Source organism: Prenolepis imparis, unplaced genomic scaffold, assembly GCF_030444845.1.
Source record: "Prenolepis imparis isolate NDT839.2.m4 unplaced genomic scaffold, iyPreImpa1.0 SCAF_1, whole genome shotgun sequence".
NCBI classification, from domain to species: domain Eukaryota; kingdom Metazoa; phylum Arthropoda; class Insecta; order Hymenoptera; family Formicidae; genus Prenolepis; species Prenolepis imparis.
In genome coordinates this window covers 20,747,756-20,764,759 of record NW_028141159.1, presented here as the reverse complement: position 1 = coordinate 20,764,759, position 17,004 = coordinate 20,747,756, and the positions used below count along the sequence as shown (strand labels likewise).

General features: G+C 36.4%; 4 protein-coding genes across 10 annotated transcripts in view; 1 reads left to right on the top strand and 3 right to left on the bottom strand.

Annotated features, from left to right (window-relative positions):
* Positions 1-17,004, top strand: part of LOC145935802 (uncharacterized) — a 188,830-nt gene that overhangs the window by 135,089 nt on the left and 36,737 nt on the right. The gene's annotated exons all lie outside the window — the stretch shown is intronic.
* Positions 1,745-5,938, bottom strand: LOC145935773 (alpha-glucosidase-like). 3 transcript variants are annotated; one of them, XR_014425278.1, is made up of 3 exons: positions 4,696-5,938; positions 3,796-4,329; positions 1,745-3,478 (listed from the first exon to the last, which is right to left on the bottom strand). XR_014425278.1 is itself a non-coding variant. In XM_083037377.1 (3 exons), the coding sequence occupies exons 1-2, from the start codon at positions 5,922-5,924 to the stop codon at positions 3,855-3,857; spliced, it is 1,704 nt and encodes a 567-aa protein (XP_082893503.1). In that variant the 5' UTR covers positions 5,925-5,938; the 3' UTR covers positions 1,745-3,478; positions 3,821-3,854. The 3 variants fall into 3 exon arrangements, 2 of the variants coding, with proteins under 2 accessions (XP_082893503.1, XP_082893490.1); XM_083037377.1 differs by having other exon boundaries at positions 3,821-4,329; XM_083037364.1 differs by having other exon boundaries at positions 3,856-4,329.
* Hbg2 (alpha-glucosidase) lies at positions 6,928-9,440 on the bottom strand. The gene is made up of 2 exons (XM_083037349.1): positions 8,175-9,440; positions 6,928-7,548 (listed from the first exon to the last, which is right to left on the bottom strand). The coding sequence occupies exons 1-2, from the start codon at positions 9,416-9,418 to the stop codon at positions 7,074-7,076; spliced, it is 1,719 nt and encodes a 572-aa protein (XP_082893475.1). The 5' UTR covers positions 9,419-9,440; the 3' UTR covers positions 6,928-7,073.
* Positions 12,488-17,004, bottom strand: part of LOC145935822 (uncharacterized) — an 86,374-nt gene continuing 81,857 nt past the window's right edge. The window contains exon 9 of one of the 2 annotated variants that reach the window (XR_014425287.1): positions 12,488-13,270. The gene's annotated coding sequence lies outside the window, so the exon portion shown is untranslated. Of the gene's footprint in view, positions 13,271-15,347; positions 16,008-17,004 lie in introns of those variants that run through there. The other variant, XR_014425285.1, reaches the window with a different exon arrangement.

Genomic DNA, 17,004 nt, shown 5'->3' with positions numbered 1-17,004 from the left:
GTTTTTCTCTTTTGTAATAAGGAAAGAATGATTTTTTACTCTTTTTTATTAACATTATCAGTTATTCAATAAGTTGAAAATGTTTTTTACTCTCAAAAAAGTGTATATTTTTTATACAAAACTTATTACGAGAAAACATGAAATTCAATGCACGAGAACAATTTCAAGTATGAGAAACTCAAAATCTCTTTTAAATAAGATATAATATTAATATACACATCTTCATAATACTTGTATCGTTTTTCTTTTTCGAATATGCTTGCGATTGTTTTTATTATTACTGAGGATCAATAACGAGAAAATAAGAGAATATTCAGAAACAAATTGTTTTTTTCTTGTGTAATAAGGAAAAAATGAGTTTTTACTCTTTTTTATTAACGCACTATTAGTTATTCAATAAGTTGAAAATGCTTTTTACCCTCAAAAAAGTATACTTTTTATACTAAAATTACGAGAAAACACGAAATTCAATGCACGAGAACAATTTCAAGTATGAGAAATTTTGAATCTCTTTTAAATAAGATATAATATTTTTAAAAAATGTACACTGAAAGAATTTGCTCTTAGATTTTATCCTGAAAATTATGGTAATCGTGGGACAACATGGTATGGAAAGAATTTTATGAGAATTTCTCTAATTAATATTTATCATAATAAAAATAATATCTATCACAATAAAACATAAAACATGTTTAATTAATTTTACTAAATTGCATAGTAAAATTAATTAAATATGTTTTATGTTTTATTGTGATAGATGTAATTATTTTTATTAATTAGATAAATATTAATTAGAGAAATTCTCATAAAATTCTTTACATACCATGTTGTCCCACGATTACCATAATTTTCAGGACAAAATCTAAGAGAAAATTCTTTCAGTGTACACATCTTCATACTTTATCATGTTTATTTTTCGAATATGTTTTCCACACAGCATTGCATATCCAAATGACGTTTAGAAAATATCCCGAAGATGTCTTATCGCCTAAAGATATCTTTGGGATATCTTTTCAACATCTTTTGAATATGCATGTTGTGTGGATTATGACTGTTTTTATTATTATAAAGATAGAGGATTAATAACGAGAAATTAAGAGACTACTCAGAAACAAATTTTCTTTTGTAATAAAGAAAGAATGATTTTTTATTCTTTTTTATTAGCTATCAGTTATTTAATAAATTCAAAATATTTTTTCCCTCAAAAAAATGTATGCTTTTCATACAAAATTTATCAAAGACCGTCTCTAGCATAACGCATGAAATTTGTGTCTTTCGGTTAATAACGTGTTTATTAGTTTTAATAAATTTTTTATTACTCTCCTTTCTCGTACAGATTCTCGATATATTCAACATTCAAATCGGCACATGTTACATATTTATATGTGCTTTTCTCTACTTCTCCCTCGTATTCTTTTTCAAGTCTGAATTACATCCCGCTTAATAATACGATCTATCAATCCTTTCATACATTTTATGGCGTACTTTAGAAGCAAAAACCTCACCGTCTAGCGCTGATTGGCAGCGCATCGGAAAGAACTGTCAGCGAGTAAGGACTTTGCTTTTTCTTCCTTTTTTTCTCTTTCACTCTTGTGGACGTTCGAGTGAACCCCGGGGTGCGATTACCATTTTATCGAGTCTGATTTGCGAGCACTTTGCACGAACCTTGTTACTGCATGGGCATTGTGAGCGAAGGGTTGCACTTACTACACATTGTCGTCTCTCTTCAAGATTTAGTCGGACCTCGGGCGAAAAGATATATATTTGTACGTATGTTTTATTACACGTTTGCGCGCACATGGACACATACACACATACTTGTCTGCGATATCAGACAGTTTACTTATTCAAGTGTTTGTTATCGCCAAAGTATAACAATGATCAATCATGTCCGGCGAAGAAAAATACAATAAGGGGCTACACATAGAATATACGCGGCATAGAATACACGCGAATCTTCCGCAATTGATTATGGAAGCGCTCGAGTACAATGGATAAACAACGATACGCCGTTGAATTTCAATTTCGTGAGTCGATCAATGTTTACCGGGGGGTATCTCCTCGTTTCGGTATCACGAATTCGCACGTGGTGTTTGCACGTGACGAATGTGCTCTCGGTAATGCACAAATAAATCGATTTCAATCATAAACAGCGACAGAATCATACGAAGGAAATTTTCGGCAAACAATCGTTTCATTATCATCGCAAATTAATACAAACATATCGGTGTGTATGCGTATTATTATACGGTAGCATTTCCAGCACACAATTCTGTTAGATGTAATTTTAACTCGTCGGTAAACACCAGATACGCCAGAAGCTCATCTCGTGCGCTTTTTTTTACAGATTTTTTAAATCAATTTGGATTTGACATAAATCATTTAACGCAAATCACACATTATTCGATATCGCTGTGATTAAGCTTTAAATGAAATTTTCGTTCTCAATACCGATGCAAGGAAAGCACAGAATAACGCTTTCTATTATATCGCATAAAAAGGATTTTATGTATTCATTTAATTTACACGCGATATAATGGAAAGCGTTATTTAAGATTATTACATAACGTATCATTATTCAATATCGCGTTTAAATTACTCTCGAAATATGTACAATTTTCGTTCTTCGTGTCAATACAAAGAAAAAAGGGCGAAACTTTTTTTTATATATTCATACAATCTATACTTACGTCATTTTATATATTAGAATTAGATTTCTTTGAACAATACGAATTTACAAATCTACAATTTTACGGTAAATCTCCTTTATTAAGCAACAGTATATTTGTCACCCAAACACGGCAAGTGGAAGTATCTCTTTCGCGTACAACTATGCGTTAATAATAAGTTACGGTTAATAATAAGTTTCATCGTTGAAACGGGGAAAAGGAGGTACGGTGCAAGTAGCAATCCTATCGCATCGCATTGTAAACTACGAATTTACTTGCGAACTGCGTCTCGCGGCTCTTTCAAAGACGATAGACGCTAACGAATGGCATGGAAACGAGCGCGAAGTTTAATTCCGAGGGATCTCCTTTTATATTTTGTCGACTGTGTAACGGTAATAAAGATACGGAGCTACGTTTTAACGTTTCTTCAACCGTCAACCGGGAGACGAACAAGGATGCTTCCAACAGAGAAGTAACACAAGATCCGGAGATGTTTTTTACGCGAAAAACACAGCAAAACTCGGCAACGGCAATCAAGCGTAATTGCACGCGGAAATGCAAAACATAATCACCTAGTGGGTAAGACCTACATATTTTTCCGACGGTGGTCGGCCAGCTGGTCATGCAAGGATTCGTAATTACGTCGCGTAATTAGCAGATAACAGATAGGCAGGCGGCAATCTTGTTTTTCTTTCGCCACATGTCTGGAAAACGTGTGCCGCGTCATTGGCTGCAAAGCCACATGCGGTTTCTTTAAATCTTCTGGCTGGCGAAAAAGAGGCGCTCCGCTAAGTAAATTTCCAAACCCCCTGAAAGAAATGTTAGCAGAAAAAATTTGAAACAGTTGATTACGTTGCTTTTTATAATATATATGACTCGTCTATAATAAATTAAACATAGCAATTTTGCAAAAGCAAGAATTGATAGGATATCACACGTAACTTTAAAACAAAGATACATCATAATTACATACATGCCTACAGCTTGTGCATTTAAAATTTTTTTTATTTACTTAAATATTAATATATATTAAACAAAATTTTTATACATAAATAAAAATATACACACACATACACACAGCACGCACATATGCAATTGTGATGTATCTCTGTTGTAACTTATATACATCTGCATCCAAAATTTCGTTTTACGAGAAAATTTATGAGTATCCCAGGCAGAAATTTACTAAATCAAATCTGCCGTGATGAGCACGACGGAGGCCGAACCGGGCACAGTGATGCGAGTCGTGTCAATTCGCGATCCTGCCGACAGCTTAGAATGCATGCTGGACGCATAAACGATCAACTGCTCTGGAATATTCATCCAAGTTCTAGCATCGGCGGTGACCGATGTGTCAGCAAAGTTAATCACGAGAGCCACGACGGATGCGCCGTGTCGTCGTATAATTCCGAGCATGTTCTCGGTGACCAACACGGTCTGCAGAGAACCTTGCTCGATAACGGGCTTTCTTTTCAATCGCGACAGTGATTTAAATACTTTGTAATGGGACACGGCCGTGATTTTCTGCGCTGCCAAATTCAGAGTTTCGTAATTGCTGTTAATCGGAAGCCACGTTTGATTGTTAGTGGAGAAGCCGGTGCTAGTACTATTGTCCCATTGAAATGGCGTTCTTTCTGGATCTCGCGATTTTAAATGATATCTGAAAACGCAATAAAGTCAAAAAATTAATTGAATAATAATTGAATAAAACTAAAAAGTTACATCTCTGCTATAAATGATAGATTTTTAAAGATTATTTTTTTTATACGAATCTTTAAAATGGAATAAAAGGTTCCATATAATTCCATATAATATTCTGAATAATTAAATAACTTTGTAATATTCTTCATATAAAAAATATTATATTTTTTTAGACACGTAAATGCGCAAATTATAGTTGTGCATTACGTTGGATTCTATTCTAAATCTACTGTGTTATGAAATGATTCTGTTTGAATTTATTTCTATTGAGTTATGTAACAATTCTATTGCGTTATATGACAATTCATCTACATTTGTGACATACTTGTTGGGTCCAGCAATGCATCCGATAGGATCCTTAGTTTCCTCATACGTAAAATTCCTGTCGAGCATGCCGATCTCGTCGCCGTTATAAATGACGCTTACGCCGGGTAAAATAGTTGCCAGCATAGAAAGTTGATCCGCTCGTTTCTCACCGAATCTAGAAGCAGCGCGATGATTATCGTGATTATCCACCACCCAGTTCGCGACGTACGCCGGATTGTTAGGTATATTGTTCACCCAACGATCAATGAGACGCTTAAAGTCAGCAGCGCTCGATTTGTTGTTTAAATCAAGAATAAACATAAAATTGAACGGCACGTTTGAGCCCGATTCGTAGTACAACGCAAAGTCTGTGTCGGCCTCAGTCAGAATCATTTTTGTGTCAGCAGTCTTCGAATGATTGTCCATCAATTCTCTCCATGATTTGAGAACATCATATATTTCGAGAAGATTTCTCGTGTAAATGTGGTCCAAAGTCTCATAATCATCTTCCGGTGAGCCGGAAATGTTTCTTCGTGGTTCGTTCAAGAAACGAGCATCCTCAAATAAGTGGCTAATGGTATCGATACGAAAACCATCCACATCTCGATTCAACCAGAAATTCAGTACATTCTTCATTTCTTGCTGCAATGCGGCGCTACGATAATTGAGGTCCGCTTGAGGAATGTTGAATTGATGCAGGTAATATTGTTTCCGTGCCTCGTTCCATTCCCAAGCGGAGCCTCGAACAACACTCAACCAGTTATTCGGTGGCTTTCTAATGCCGTTTACTATTTTCGCGTCACGCCAGACATAATACTCGTCATAAGGCTTGATGCGTTGGACACTCTTTTTAAACCATTCGTGCTCGTGAGAGCTGTGATTCGGCACGAAATCGAGAATTACTTTCAGTCCGAGGAATTTCGCCTTTGCCACGAGCTTATCAAAATCGACCAAGGTACCATAGTCTTTGTCGACGTCGGTATAATTAGCGACGTCATAGCCGAAATCAAACTGCGGACTGGTATAGATCGGCGACAGCCATAATGCATCCGCGCCGATGTCCGCGATGTGTTCCAACTTGCTCGTGATGCCATTCAGATCGCCTATGCCGTCCCCATTACTGTCCTTGAAACTTCTCGGATAGACGTGGTACACCAGACTGTTTTTGTACCAATTCTTGCCAGTTTTCTTAATTGATATCGAGGTAGTTAGAGCAAATACCGTGATGAAAATATACAAGAGAAACATAATGACTAACACGATTATCGATTCCAATACGCTTTTATACGAGAAATTCTGAAAAATTTTTAACAAATAGAGAAAAAAAGAGAGAGAAAAAGAGATACGTTGGAATAGCATAATTTTTAATTGATAAGTTCATATCTCGATCAATTGATTGTATCTTGATCAATTGATAAGCTTTTATCTAAATGCAAAACTTACTTTAATTGATAACGATAACTTATATTTTTGCAAAATGATGTTATGTATATGTATAAAATACGTACATATAAAAAATATATTTTTTTTTATAATATATTATATGTTTTTTTATATAATTGTGATAATTATCACTAGATAATATTTTCAGATATTTCCAAAATATAAAAACAGTAATATGAAATTTTATATATATATAGTTTCATATAATTACTGTTTCCATATTCTAGAAATATTATCTGGAAATATTATTTAGTGATAATTATCACGATTACATAAAAATATTTTTACATTATCATCACTTTTGCAGTTCCACACAGTAACGATTAAAAAGAATAATAGATTACAGCACCAAGAATAAAGAAATGAAAGAAATTGATTAAAAAATGTACTGTATTAAACAAAAGTAGAAATTTGGTCAAAGTATAATTATTTTAGAATAAAATTGATTTTTTTCCATTTATACGGTATATATTGAAATATGTACAAAAAATTAATTTATATTGAAATAGAAATAAAAGAGTAAGCGGTAAATTTTATTGAAATTAAAAGGGAACCAAGAATTAAGAATCTAATAATGTTTACTTTAACATAAATTTATATCTTATATTATATTGTATGTATACAATATCAAAGAATTATTTATTTTTTTCAATTCGGATGACATTTATTCTGAATAAAAATACATATTTGTATATACGCAGATGAGAATGAGCTCATTTTTAATTTTGAATACTGTCACAATAATTAATGACGAATAAAATTAGCTAGTAGGGGAAGGATGTTAATATAACACAATAAAAAAAGAAAATTTACTTTGAATATCTATTCTCTCAACACAGATTAATACAAGACGCTCATCGAGAAAGTGACTTGTACATACATTTACACACATATATAACCAAAACTTCGCTTTAGTAGAGAGTTATCCACGAGTATGAGATAAGCAGGAATTTGCTAAATCAAATCTGCTGTGGTGAGCACGACGGAGGCCGAGCCAGGCACGGTAATGTTAGTCGTGTCAACGTGTAATCCTGCAACTAGCTTGGAGTGCACGCTAGGTGCATAGACGATCAACTGCTCCGGGATATTCATCCAAGTCCTGGCGTCAACGGTGACCGGTGTGTCGGCAAAGTTAACCAGGAGCGTTACGACGGATGTGTTATGTCGTCGTACGACTCCTAGAATTTTCTCTGTTACCAACACGCTCTCCAGAGAGCCTTGTTCGATGACAGGTTTCTTCTTCAATTGCGCCAGGGACTTGAATACTTTGTAGTGAGACACAGTCGCGGTTTTTTGCGCCGCTAAATTCAGAGTTCTATAATTGCTGTTCACCGGAAGCCACGTTTCATTGCTCGTGGAGAAACCAGCGCTGGTACTGCTGTCCCACTGGAAAGGCGTTCTTTCCGGATCTCGCGACTTCAAATGATACCTAAAATAATGTAATAATAAATTTATTTATTTAATGCGCGTATAAAAAGGTTATTTTTTAAATTTGATTAATAGAACTTAAAATAAATTTATATTGAACGCGATACATTCTTTTTTTAAATGCAAATGAGATTTGTTAAGAGATCCTAAATAATTGTATTACTTTCAATTGTTTAAATAGGTAATACGTACACACATTTCAATACACGCGATTAAAATAGAAAAAATCAATTTTATTCTAAAATAATTATGCTGTCTAAAAAATAATTATACTCTGACCAAATTCTAAAATAATTTTAAGTTAAATTAATTAAATTGCTACCAACTTAATTTGTGCAAATATCAGTAACAAATACATATACATCTAAAACAAATACATATACATACATATAAATTAATAAAAACTTTGAATAATAATTTCTGAATAATAGTATTTTTGATATAATTTGATATATGATTAAATTTAATATAGTAAATCGACTTTTTATTATATTACCATATTCAGAAAATAATATTATAATATTATACAAAAAATATGAATCGCAAATACAAGGATGCATTTATGGATTTCATTTCAAGTTTGCTATGTATTACGTAATACGATTCAGATTTATTTCGTGTTAGTACCTGTCGGGTCCAGCGTTACATCCAGCGGGATCCTTGGTTTCTTCATACGTAAAATTTCTGTCGAGCATGCCGATCTCGTCGCCGTTGTAAATCACGCTTACGCCGGGTAAAACTGTCGCCAGCATAGAAAGTTGATCGGCCCGTTTTTCACCGAATCTGGAAGCCGCGCGATGATTATCGTGATTACCCACTACCCAGTTTGCGACGTACGCAGGATTGTTAGGTATATTATTCATCCAGCGATCGATGGAGCGCTTAAAGTCAGGCGCGGTGGACTTGTTGTTTAGATCAGCAATAAACATAAAGTTGAAGGGCACATTCGAGCCCGACGTATAGTACAATATAGTGAGATTGAAATCTGCATATGCCTCGGTAAGGATCATCTTTGTGTCGGCAGTCAGGGAATGATTGTCCAGCACCTGTCTCCAGGACTTGAGAACTTCGTAAGTCTCGAGAAGATTCTTTGTATAAATATGGTCCAATCTGTCGTAGTCATCGTCTGGTAATCCGGGTACGTTTGATCGGGGCTCATCCAAGAAACGGGCATCCTCGTACATGTGGTTGATGGCGTCAATGCGAAAGCCTTCCACGCCGTGATTCATCCAGAATTTCAACACGTTCTTCATCTCTTGTTGCAATACAGTGCTGTGATAGTTGAGATCCGGCTGTCCGGCGACGAACTGGTGCAGATAATATTGTTTCCGTACCTCGTTCCATTCCCAAGCAGAGCCTTGGAAGACGCTCAACCAGTTGTTCGGCGGTTGCCTGGTGCTGTTTACTATCTTCGCGTCACGCCAGACATAATACTCGTCGTAGGGTTTGATCCGTTGGATGCTTTTCTTGAACCATTCGTGCTCGTTAGAGCTGTGATTTGGCACGAAGTCGAGAAGCACTTTCAACCCGAGGGACTTTGCTTTCGCCACGAGTCTGTCAAAGTCGGCTAAGGTACCATATTCTGGGTTAATATCGGTAAAATTGGCAATGTCGTAGCCAAAATCTGCCTGCGGACTGATGTAGATCGGTGACAGCCATAACGCGTCGGCACCGATATCCGCAATATGTTCTAATTTGCTGGTAATACCGTTCAAATCGCCTATACCGTCTCCATTACTGTCCTTGAAACTTCTCGGATAAATCTGATATATGAGACTGTTCTTGTACCAATCTTTACCGGGTTTCTGAATCGGGACCGAGCCGGTCAAAACGATCAACGAAGCTGCAACGAAGATGCACGTGCGAAGCATAGTGATTGTTTGCCTCGAAATTGTTTACTCCTTACTTTTATATCGTGATGAACTTCAAAAAATTCCACACACAATCTCAATAGATACGTCTTTATCGCTTACATTTGATAAGCTAACAATTGCAGTCGATACTAACAATAAGATCGATACACAGATTATTTTAGTAATAATGTCAATATCAAATGACATTAAATAATTTCTCATACTGCTTTATTTTTATATTATCTAAGAGCGTGATAATTATTCCAATTATTTCACGTTACTGTTTTACATAGTTAACAGCATAGTTTAACAGCAACAATTAAAACGTATGTGAATTTAAAAATTGAAAACTATTATATATACGTGCTTGTATCAAGCGCAAACGTTCAACAACTTGTTTATCTGTTATTTACTATATTCGAAATTATTGCATTGGCATGACGTTTGTTTAATCTAAAAACAAAGATAAGTTGATACAAACAAGTAATCGTCGCGCTTGACTATAATTGAAGATAATCAATACGTAAAATATTTTTCATAAAACATTTCACAAAACATTTCACGTATGCTGCGTGTTTTGCGATATACCGTTGATAACCCAATTTCGTATTTCAGATTTCAAAATAGTAATACGCCACGAGATTTCACCAAAATCCCCGCGGCAAAACGCACTGACATGTGCATCGACATGTGCGAGAATCGATTTCGCTGGGCACTTTAGAATTTCGCGAAATCGCACACAGCCAGATGTGTGCATTATTATTATAACTCGGTCTTAGACAGGAAGAGATTTGCAGTTTCCTGCGAAAAGTGCCGATCTCGTAACATTGCGCACCGGTTATAACGTCGGCTTGCGGCGGGCGATAAGATTTTTCGACCCTCGGACGTTTGAAAAATGGCGAACATCTAGAGCCGCACCATCTCGCGTGTGCAAGGCGTTTATGCGTGTTGGTCTCGTAACTGCTATCGCGTCCTATGCCTAATTATACAGGTGGTTCGCCACTCCTCCCCTCCTGCATTTCTTTTACGGCATCGTCGCGGAGGTCAATTTAATCTTTGCAACCGGCGTCGTGCTTTCTACCAAGAATAAATTTGCTATTACCGCGAAATATCGTGAGCATCGTTGCAAAATTTTTTTTTCCATATCGAAGACCATTTTTCATTATCCTACGTGTGTTGAGTATTCAAGAACGGTATGAAAATTTCGCTTCTACCTCTAAAATTCAATGGCTTCTTTGAAGTAAACTTCGTTCTGTAATATAATAAAGTGCCATCACACACATTTTTTCGGGTAAAAGTTGTATCATAAAGGATGCGGTAAAAATCATACTAGCGATACAATCGGCGAGAGAATAATTTCCGCGGAAAGAAAAAAAGGGGAATAAATCGAGAGAAGTTACGAAGCACACAATACTTTTTCGTTACATAAATCGATCGCGGTCTCGATTCATAAAATGATATTATTATTTATGCGATGGTCTCTCCTACAATACGCAGTTTTTTTCGCATTCTCATACCACGAAAAGTACATCAATAGAAAGTTTTACCTTCTTTATATAGAATGTGACACACATTGTTGCACACGAAACTCGAATGGTCTTATGACTAAAGTTGCATAATAATTCTTGCTATGAATATATCTGCTATCTGCCTTTTTACATGTCTCTTTGGAAAATTGTCTGATAAATGGAAAAAGTCTTGATAGAAACAGCCCTTTATATCTCTCTACTCTCCTTTGCTCTTATTCTCGGCTCTGTCGGATACCTTGGAAACATTCACTCCGGAAAAGCGGCATGCACTTTGCGATTCTTTGATATGTTCTATAGCAACGTTCGCGTTTGAAGTAAAATGCTGGTGTTATATCTCAATGAAAAAAAAATGCATATCTATCTTTTCGACGTAACATAAACATAATTTCATCTGTCGATAGATATCAGTGAAACGAAAGATGAAGAGTCATCATTATGTATATAAAGAAAGTACAAAGATTACTAATGTTCAGTTGTATCAAAAATGAATATCTCAATCATTTCTCTGCATTAAATAAACAGACACTTTTTGTAGAGACAATAATACGAGAAGGGAGAGTGTAAGCTTATCTATGCGGGATAAATTATCTGTAAATCCGAGTAATAGAGATGCAGGTTTACATAATCGCGTTGAGATGTTTTCAGGGAAACCGTACTTCATCCTAATCACATAAAAATCGGATAACATCGCGACCGAATAAAAGCATTAAAACAACCAGGAGAAATCGCACGAGTGGACGGGGCAAAATAAAGCGACAACGTGTAAATTGGCCGCGGATTAAAAGCACAGAGACTTTAAAGAACATAACCGACAAAAACGCTTTGCGTTTTACGAAATAATTTACGGTTACGAATGCAGCGAGGTGGTCAGAAAATATTACCGTCAGCAAAAATTCTCATACGGCTCACCACGGCTGTGAAGTCTCCGGGTGTTATTTATACGGGTAATTTTCTTCATGGCTTATGGCCAACTTAATTCATTCATTATCCAGACAGACGATAAAGACAATTTTGCTGAGATGATGCATCATTCTTATTAATGGCGTTATTTCCACTGTTACTGTCACTGACTCGTAAATTTAGCAGATTTATTTTTATCTCTCTAATATCTCTCTAAAATATAATATTTAATTACTAGTTTCCGCTAGCATATTTTAGAAACATATATACTGGCATATACATTATTTTTACTCTTATCAGACACATGATGTAGATGTACATATCTGATGATAGAATATATTACATTATTTTCAATTGAAGTTATAAATAAATAGTAAAATATATTACGTTAATATCAACTAAAGCTACAAATATAGTGTTATGAAACTTATTTTCTAATAAGATTTATTTTGTATTATTTTGTGTTGCAAATGGATCTATTCTTCACAATATAATAAATTTTTAATAGAAACACTGTTAATACGCGCACAAGAATATTTTTGCGACAAGAATATATTGAAATATGAAATATTCTATATTTATAAATATATACTAAATGCATTCGATAAAGAGAAATGCGCACAATTTCCGAAATAAATACACACTGCGCGTGTATTAAAGGAATATATTAACAGTAAAAGGTTTTATGATGCAAATTATGAAACGCGTCAAGTTACGAATTAATGAAAGGAAATCAGAACACGATCATTTCCCCCGATCTCAAAAATGGTACCCGCTCGCAATTGCGTCCTCTCGTGACGAGAGCCAATTTCCGTCGCGCGCGCGCGCGCGCTATCATCTAATTAAAGCGGACTCGTGTTACCGGACGTATGCTTGATTTTCCGCGTAGTTTTCGGACGCGGTGACACGGCATTAAGTCAATTTTCGCCGCGAGAAAGCTTTTCACGATACGCGATCGCTTCGATGGACCGACGAACGTAAGCAGGGAGTTTGGTGTAACGAGGCTACCTTATGTCAGTTAGACCCTCGACGGCGCGATGGGGTAAGCAAACAACCCTTCTCGCAGTTTACAGCAGTAATTAACTTCCCAGGTTATTAGCCCTCGTTCGTGGCTGCGGCGTGTGCTGCTCCAGGACTCGGTCCTTCGGCCGAGAGTCCAACGAGAGTCTCCGTCCGGCTACATCGGCAAGTTTATCTCGCAAACTTTTGCGAAGAAATGTTTTTAGAAGTTGCTGAAAGTCCGAAGCGCGGAAGTCGTCGTATAATCACTCGGCGTTGTGCGGGAAGAGAGAAAAAAAAAGCGAGAAAAATACTTGCACGACTGCAGATAACAAATAACTCTTGTACTCTTGAAACTCTGGATTAGGTCGCGAGATATATCCGCGTCATTTGGTAGAATCATGTTGAATTGGCAAATTTTCTTGAAATTGGAACGGTGTATCTACGCAAAAAAGTTTTTGGTGTCATTAAAAGGCTCTCGGATCTTATCTAAAAGTATATAATGTGTCTCTCCTTTCCTTTGGCATCTGTTGCGTCTCTCAGACAATCGTCGACATGTAACACATTCTTCTAAAATTCATGACATTCCTTCCATTTGCAGCGCGAACTTTCGTATCTAGATTTCACCGAAGAATACACTTCACCGTCAAACTTTGAATAAACTCGAAGTGAAACTATCCGAACATTTTAGCATAACTTAAAGGAATGCTTTCGCACGCGTCTCTTTCACGTTCTATAGTCTACTGACTTTTCAAAAAAAATAAATTTCAGGATAATTCTATTATTTTTGATCGTATCAAATATAAACGCACATTCTATCATTCTTGTAATATATATAAATCTGTAAAATATATATAAATTTTTATTTATGAAATTTCGATAATATGATATTCATTAATAAGTGTGTACGATATAGTGTGTGTAATAGTAATTATCATTGTAAGTGTTATGGTCACATTATTCAATTAAACAAATGCACACTCCCTTTGAATGATGACGAGCATAAACAACAAAGCTAACATCATTATCTTTTGTGAAATGTGCGAATTGTAATAGCATGCTAATTAATCAGCAAATAATATAATATTCCATGAAATACGCCAAACATAGTTTTACTTAACAAAAGAAATCGCACATTATTATTATCGTTTTTCCAAAAATTGTGTTGTACAATACAATTACAAAAATTGTCATTACTGAAATATAAATAACACTTTTACAGTATATAAACAGCTTTAATATAAAGAAAATTTGTAAATGCAATCTGCTTTATAGTAATAACATTTAAAATCTTTTCAACCTTTTGTAGAGATTTTACAATAACGCAACGTTTCATTCATATTGTTTATCCGAAAATTACTTACCTGAAATTAACCTATTAATTTTGTTTTTATACAAAACATTAAAAAACATATAAAAATGCGCACTATCAGATTATTTTACTATTGCGTTTAGAATTTGAGAATATATTGAAGAACTCGAATTTAATTTCGTAATGTAATCGCACATCGATATTACGACAGAGAGCCAACATTGAACGCAAAGGGTTAAAAGAGGTACCAAGAGCTGAAAAGGGATATTTCTGATTTCCGCTCATGTCCGCTATAAAGCCAGACGTGACTTTGCGATCGGGGATCCCACTGTGTGTGTACAACTTTATATAGGGATGTATATACATAGCTTTCGTAGCTCTCTTCAAAACTTTGCGCAGCCGGACGATATCTCGTAGAAATGCACCGCGACCGTAATTCAAAGCCGCGGATCAAGTTCGCAAGAGAAGGGAGAGGATCTTCCATTCGTTCCTTCCTGTCCTTCTTTTTTTATAATTATGCGAACACAAAGAGTGTAGACTGGTCGTCGTCTCCTTCCGGCCGTGAAATCCGGGAAGGCTCCTCGGTCGGTCGCCGACCTTCCTTTCGGAAACTTTGCCGAGTCCCGATATAAACGACTCCGCGAGGCGCTGTCTGGCACCTCATTACACGACTATTGCACGCGGTCGCCTCGTCGCAAAGGAAAGCCGGAAACTCGCGCGAAATGGAGAGACGGGATAGTCCGCGAAAGGATCTCCGCAAAGAAACTTCCGGCGAACGGACAGGAACTGATTTCGCGAAACTAAGGTAATACGCGTCGAATGTATTGTAATTTCAAGATAACACTCATCGCGCATAAAGTGGTGGAGTTTAGAGGGAAAAGGAAGAGACTAACAAAAAGAGAACGTCAGCGGAATATTTTCAAGTATAGAGGGAAATTCTATTGTCGGTACATTTACAAGGGTAACAGGTAGATAAGGTGGGATACAACGAATTTTACAGGCAGGGAAATTAAGGATAATTATAAACCGGTGTAATTTAATTAGCACTATTTCTTAATAGCATTTAATTAAATTTTACTCATTATTCCTGATTCGCTCGCTTGCAAAATTCTATAAAAACAGCGCTTTAAATAGTGACTATTCTAATTTCGCGTTGAACTGTAAAAATTTTCATTCGACCTATCTGCCGCACAAATTTTTCATTTATTATACATTTATTATACACTTTACACCACGTTTGTGTACTAATAGAATTGCAATTTAATTTTACCTTATATCTCTGTGATATTTAATCGACGATTTTAAATGAGTAAATGATCTGTCAAAGTTTCGACCGACTAACTTTGTCAAATAATTGAAAAAATTCGATTAATCTGTATAACGAGTTTCGTCAACGTTTCATGAAGTTCACTTCAAGTTACCGATCCGCAGAACGCGATACTTTAACCGTCATTAGGGGCGTGCGCGCTTTAACTTGTCGCGTGCTTTACGCTTCCGGTAGTTACTGAGGGAGTAACGACACCGCTGCAAGGGAGGGATGGATTTCTCGCGTCCGATAACGACGAACGGAGAGAAATAACCGATAATACCAGCATATATATATATATATATATATATCCCCGGAGAACCCTGAATAGCCGCGTATTTATACCTCCGGGTGATGGGAGGGTGCTTTTCAACCACTACGATGATATGATGAAGAGTCTCAGACCCTGGATAAGATCGCCCAAGAATCCATCCCCTCTATAAATCTAGTCGACGCGATTGCGACGAAAAATCGCGTTTAAAGTCCCCATCTCCTGTCTCGACACTCCGATGTCTCTCTCCGCACTCGGTCGGCCCAGGAAGAGAAAACGCCGGTAACGGCCTGGAAAGAAGGAAGAGTAAGATCGCGCGAGATGTGCGATATTTATGAGCCGCTGGCGAAAAATGTTTCACAGATCCTCGAGAAATCGCGATCCATTCACATACCGACTTCCTTATATTCGCGCGTGCAGGGAACAAGAGTTTTGCGGCAGGAGAGAATAACAGCTCTCTCTTCTCGTCTCGGTAAGACAATTTCGGGAAGATGCGCGCCAGAAGCAAAGCGTTATTACATCAATCCGAGCGTTTCATTACACGCGTCGCGTCTTCGTAAGGATTGAACGGGATGAATAAACCGCTCTCGCGAAAGAGAGGCGGTTCCTCTCGCGCGATATATTCCTATATGCGATGCAGCTATACGGTATATATATCGTAACGATAAAATACCACCGGAAATACGCGCCCGGAAAGCTAAAGGGAAAATATTTCTCTTGCATTACCGTCGGTTTTTTAAGGCCAGATGCGGGATAGTAAAAGACAACTTCGTACATCGATACAAATTGGAGAGAGAACTGTTACGTCTTTTTTTTACAACATTTTATTATATTCAGGACGCGCATCTTTATTGCCGCGAAATACTCGAGACTCAAGGATTTTATCGGCTATCTTACGATGCTTCACGATCGATATCGCTACCGATAAATTTGTTCCTTCTTTACTGAAGTTTATATTGGCTAAGGATGCGCTTCCGTGTTTGCATTAATCGATATTACACCGCCAAGTGGCGGTATGGTAACCTTAATGGTACACAACTAATTATTTATTAAAGAAACACTTCCCGCGCAGGCGCGTTTAATTATCCAAGGAATGTAATATTAAAATACAGCAGTCGATGTAGCAGCAAATGATATCTATTTCAGAGATAATTATGCCTCCCACAACATAACACTTTCGCTACGGGACTATATATTCGCCTTCAGCATTGTGTCCCATAAGCATGAGCAATTAAAATAATTAGGAGGAATAATCTCGAAATAGCGTGCTGCCGTATTCGAGCGAGC

What these genes read in the sequence shown, in the direction of transcription:
- LOC145935773 (XM_083037377.1), bottom strand. Translation starts at nt 5,924, where the DNA reads ATGTTTCTCTTGTATATTTTCATCACGGTATTTGCTCTAACTACCTCG. An exon ending in TGCATTGCTGGACCCAACAA is followed by an intron (nt 4,330 to 4,695) that starts GTATGTCACAAA and finishes TTGCGTTTTCAG; the next exon opens with ATATCATTTAAAATCGCGAG.
- Hbg2 (XM_083037349.1), bottom strand. Translation starts at nt 9,418, where the DNA reads ATGCTTCGCACGTGCATCTTCGTTGCAGCTTCGTTGATCGTTTTGACC. An exon ending in TGTAACGCTGGACCCGACAG is followed by an intron (nt 7,549 to 8,174) that starts GTACTAACACGA and finishes ACATTATTTTAG; the next exon opens with GTATCATTTGAAGTCGCGAG.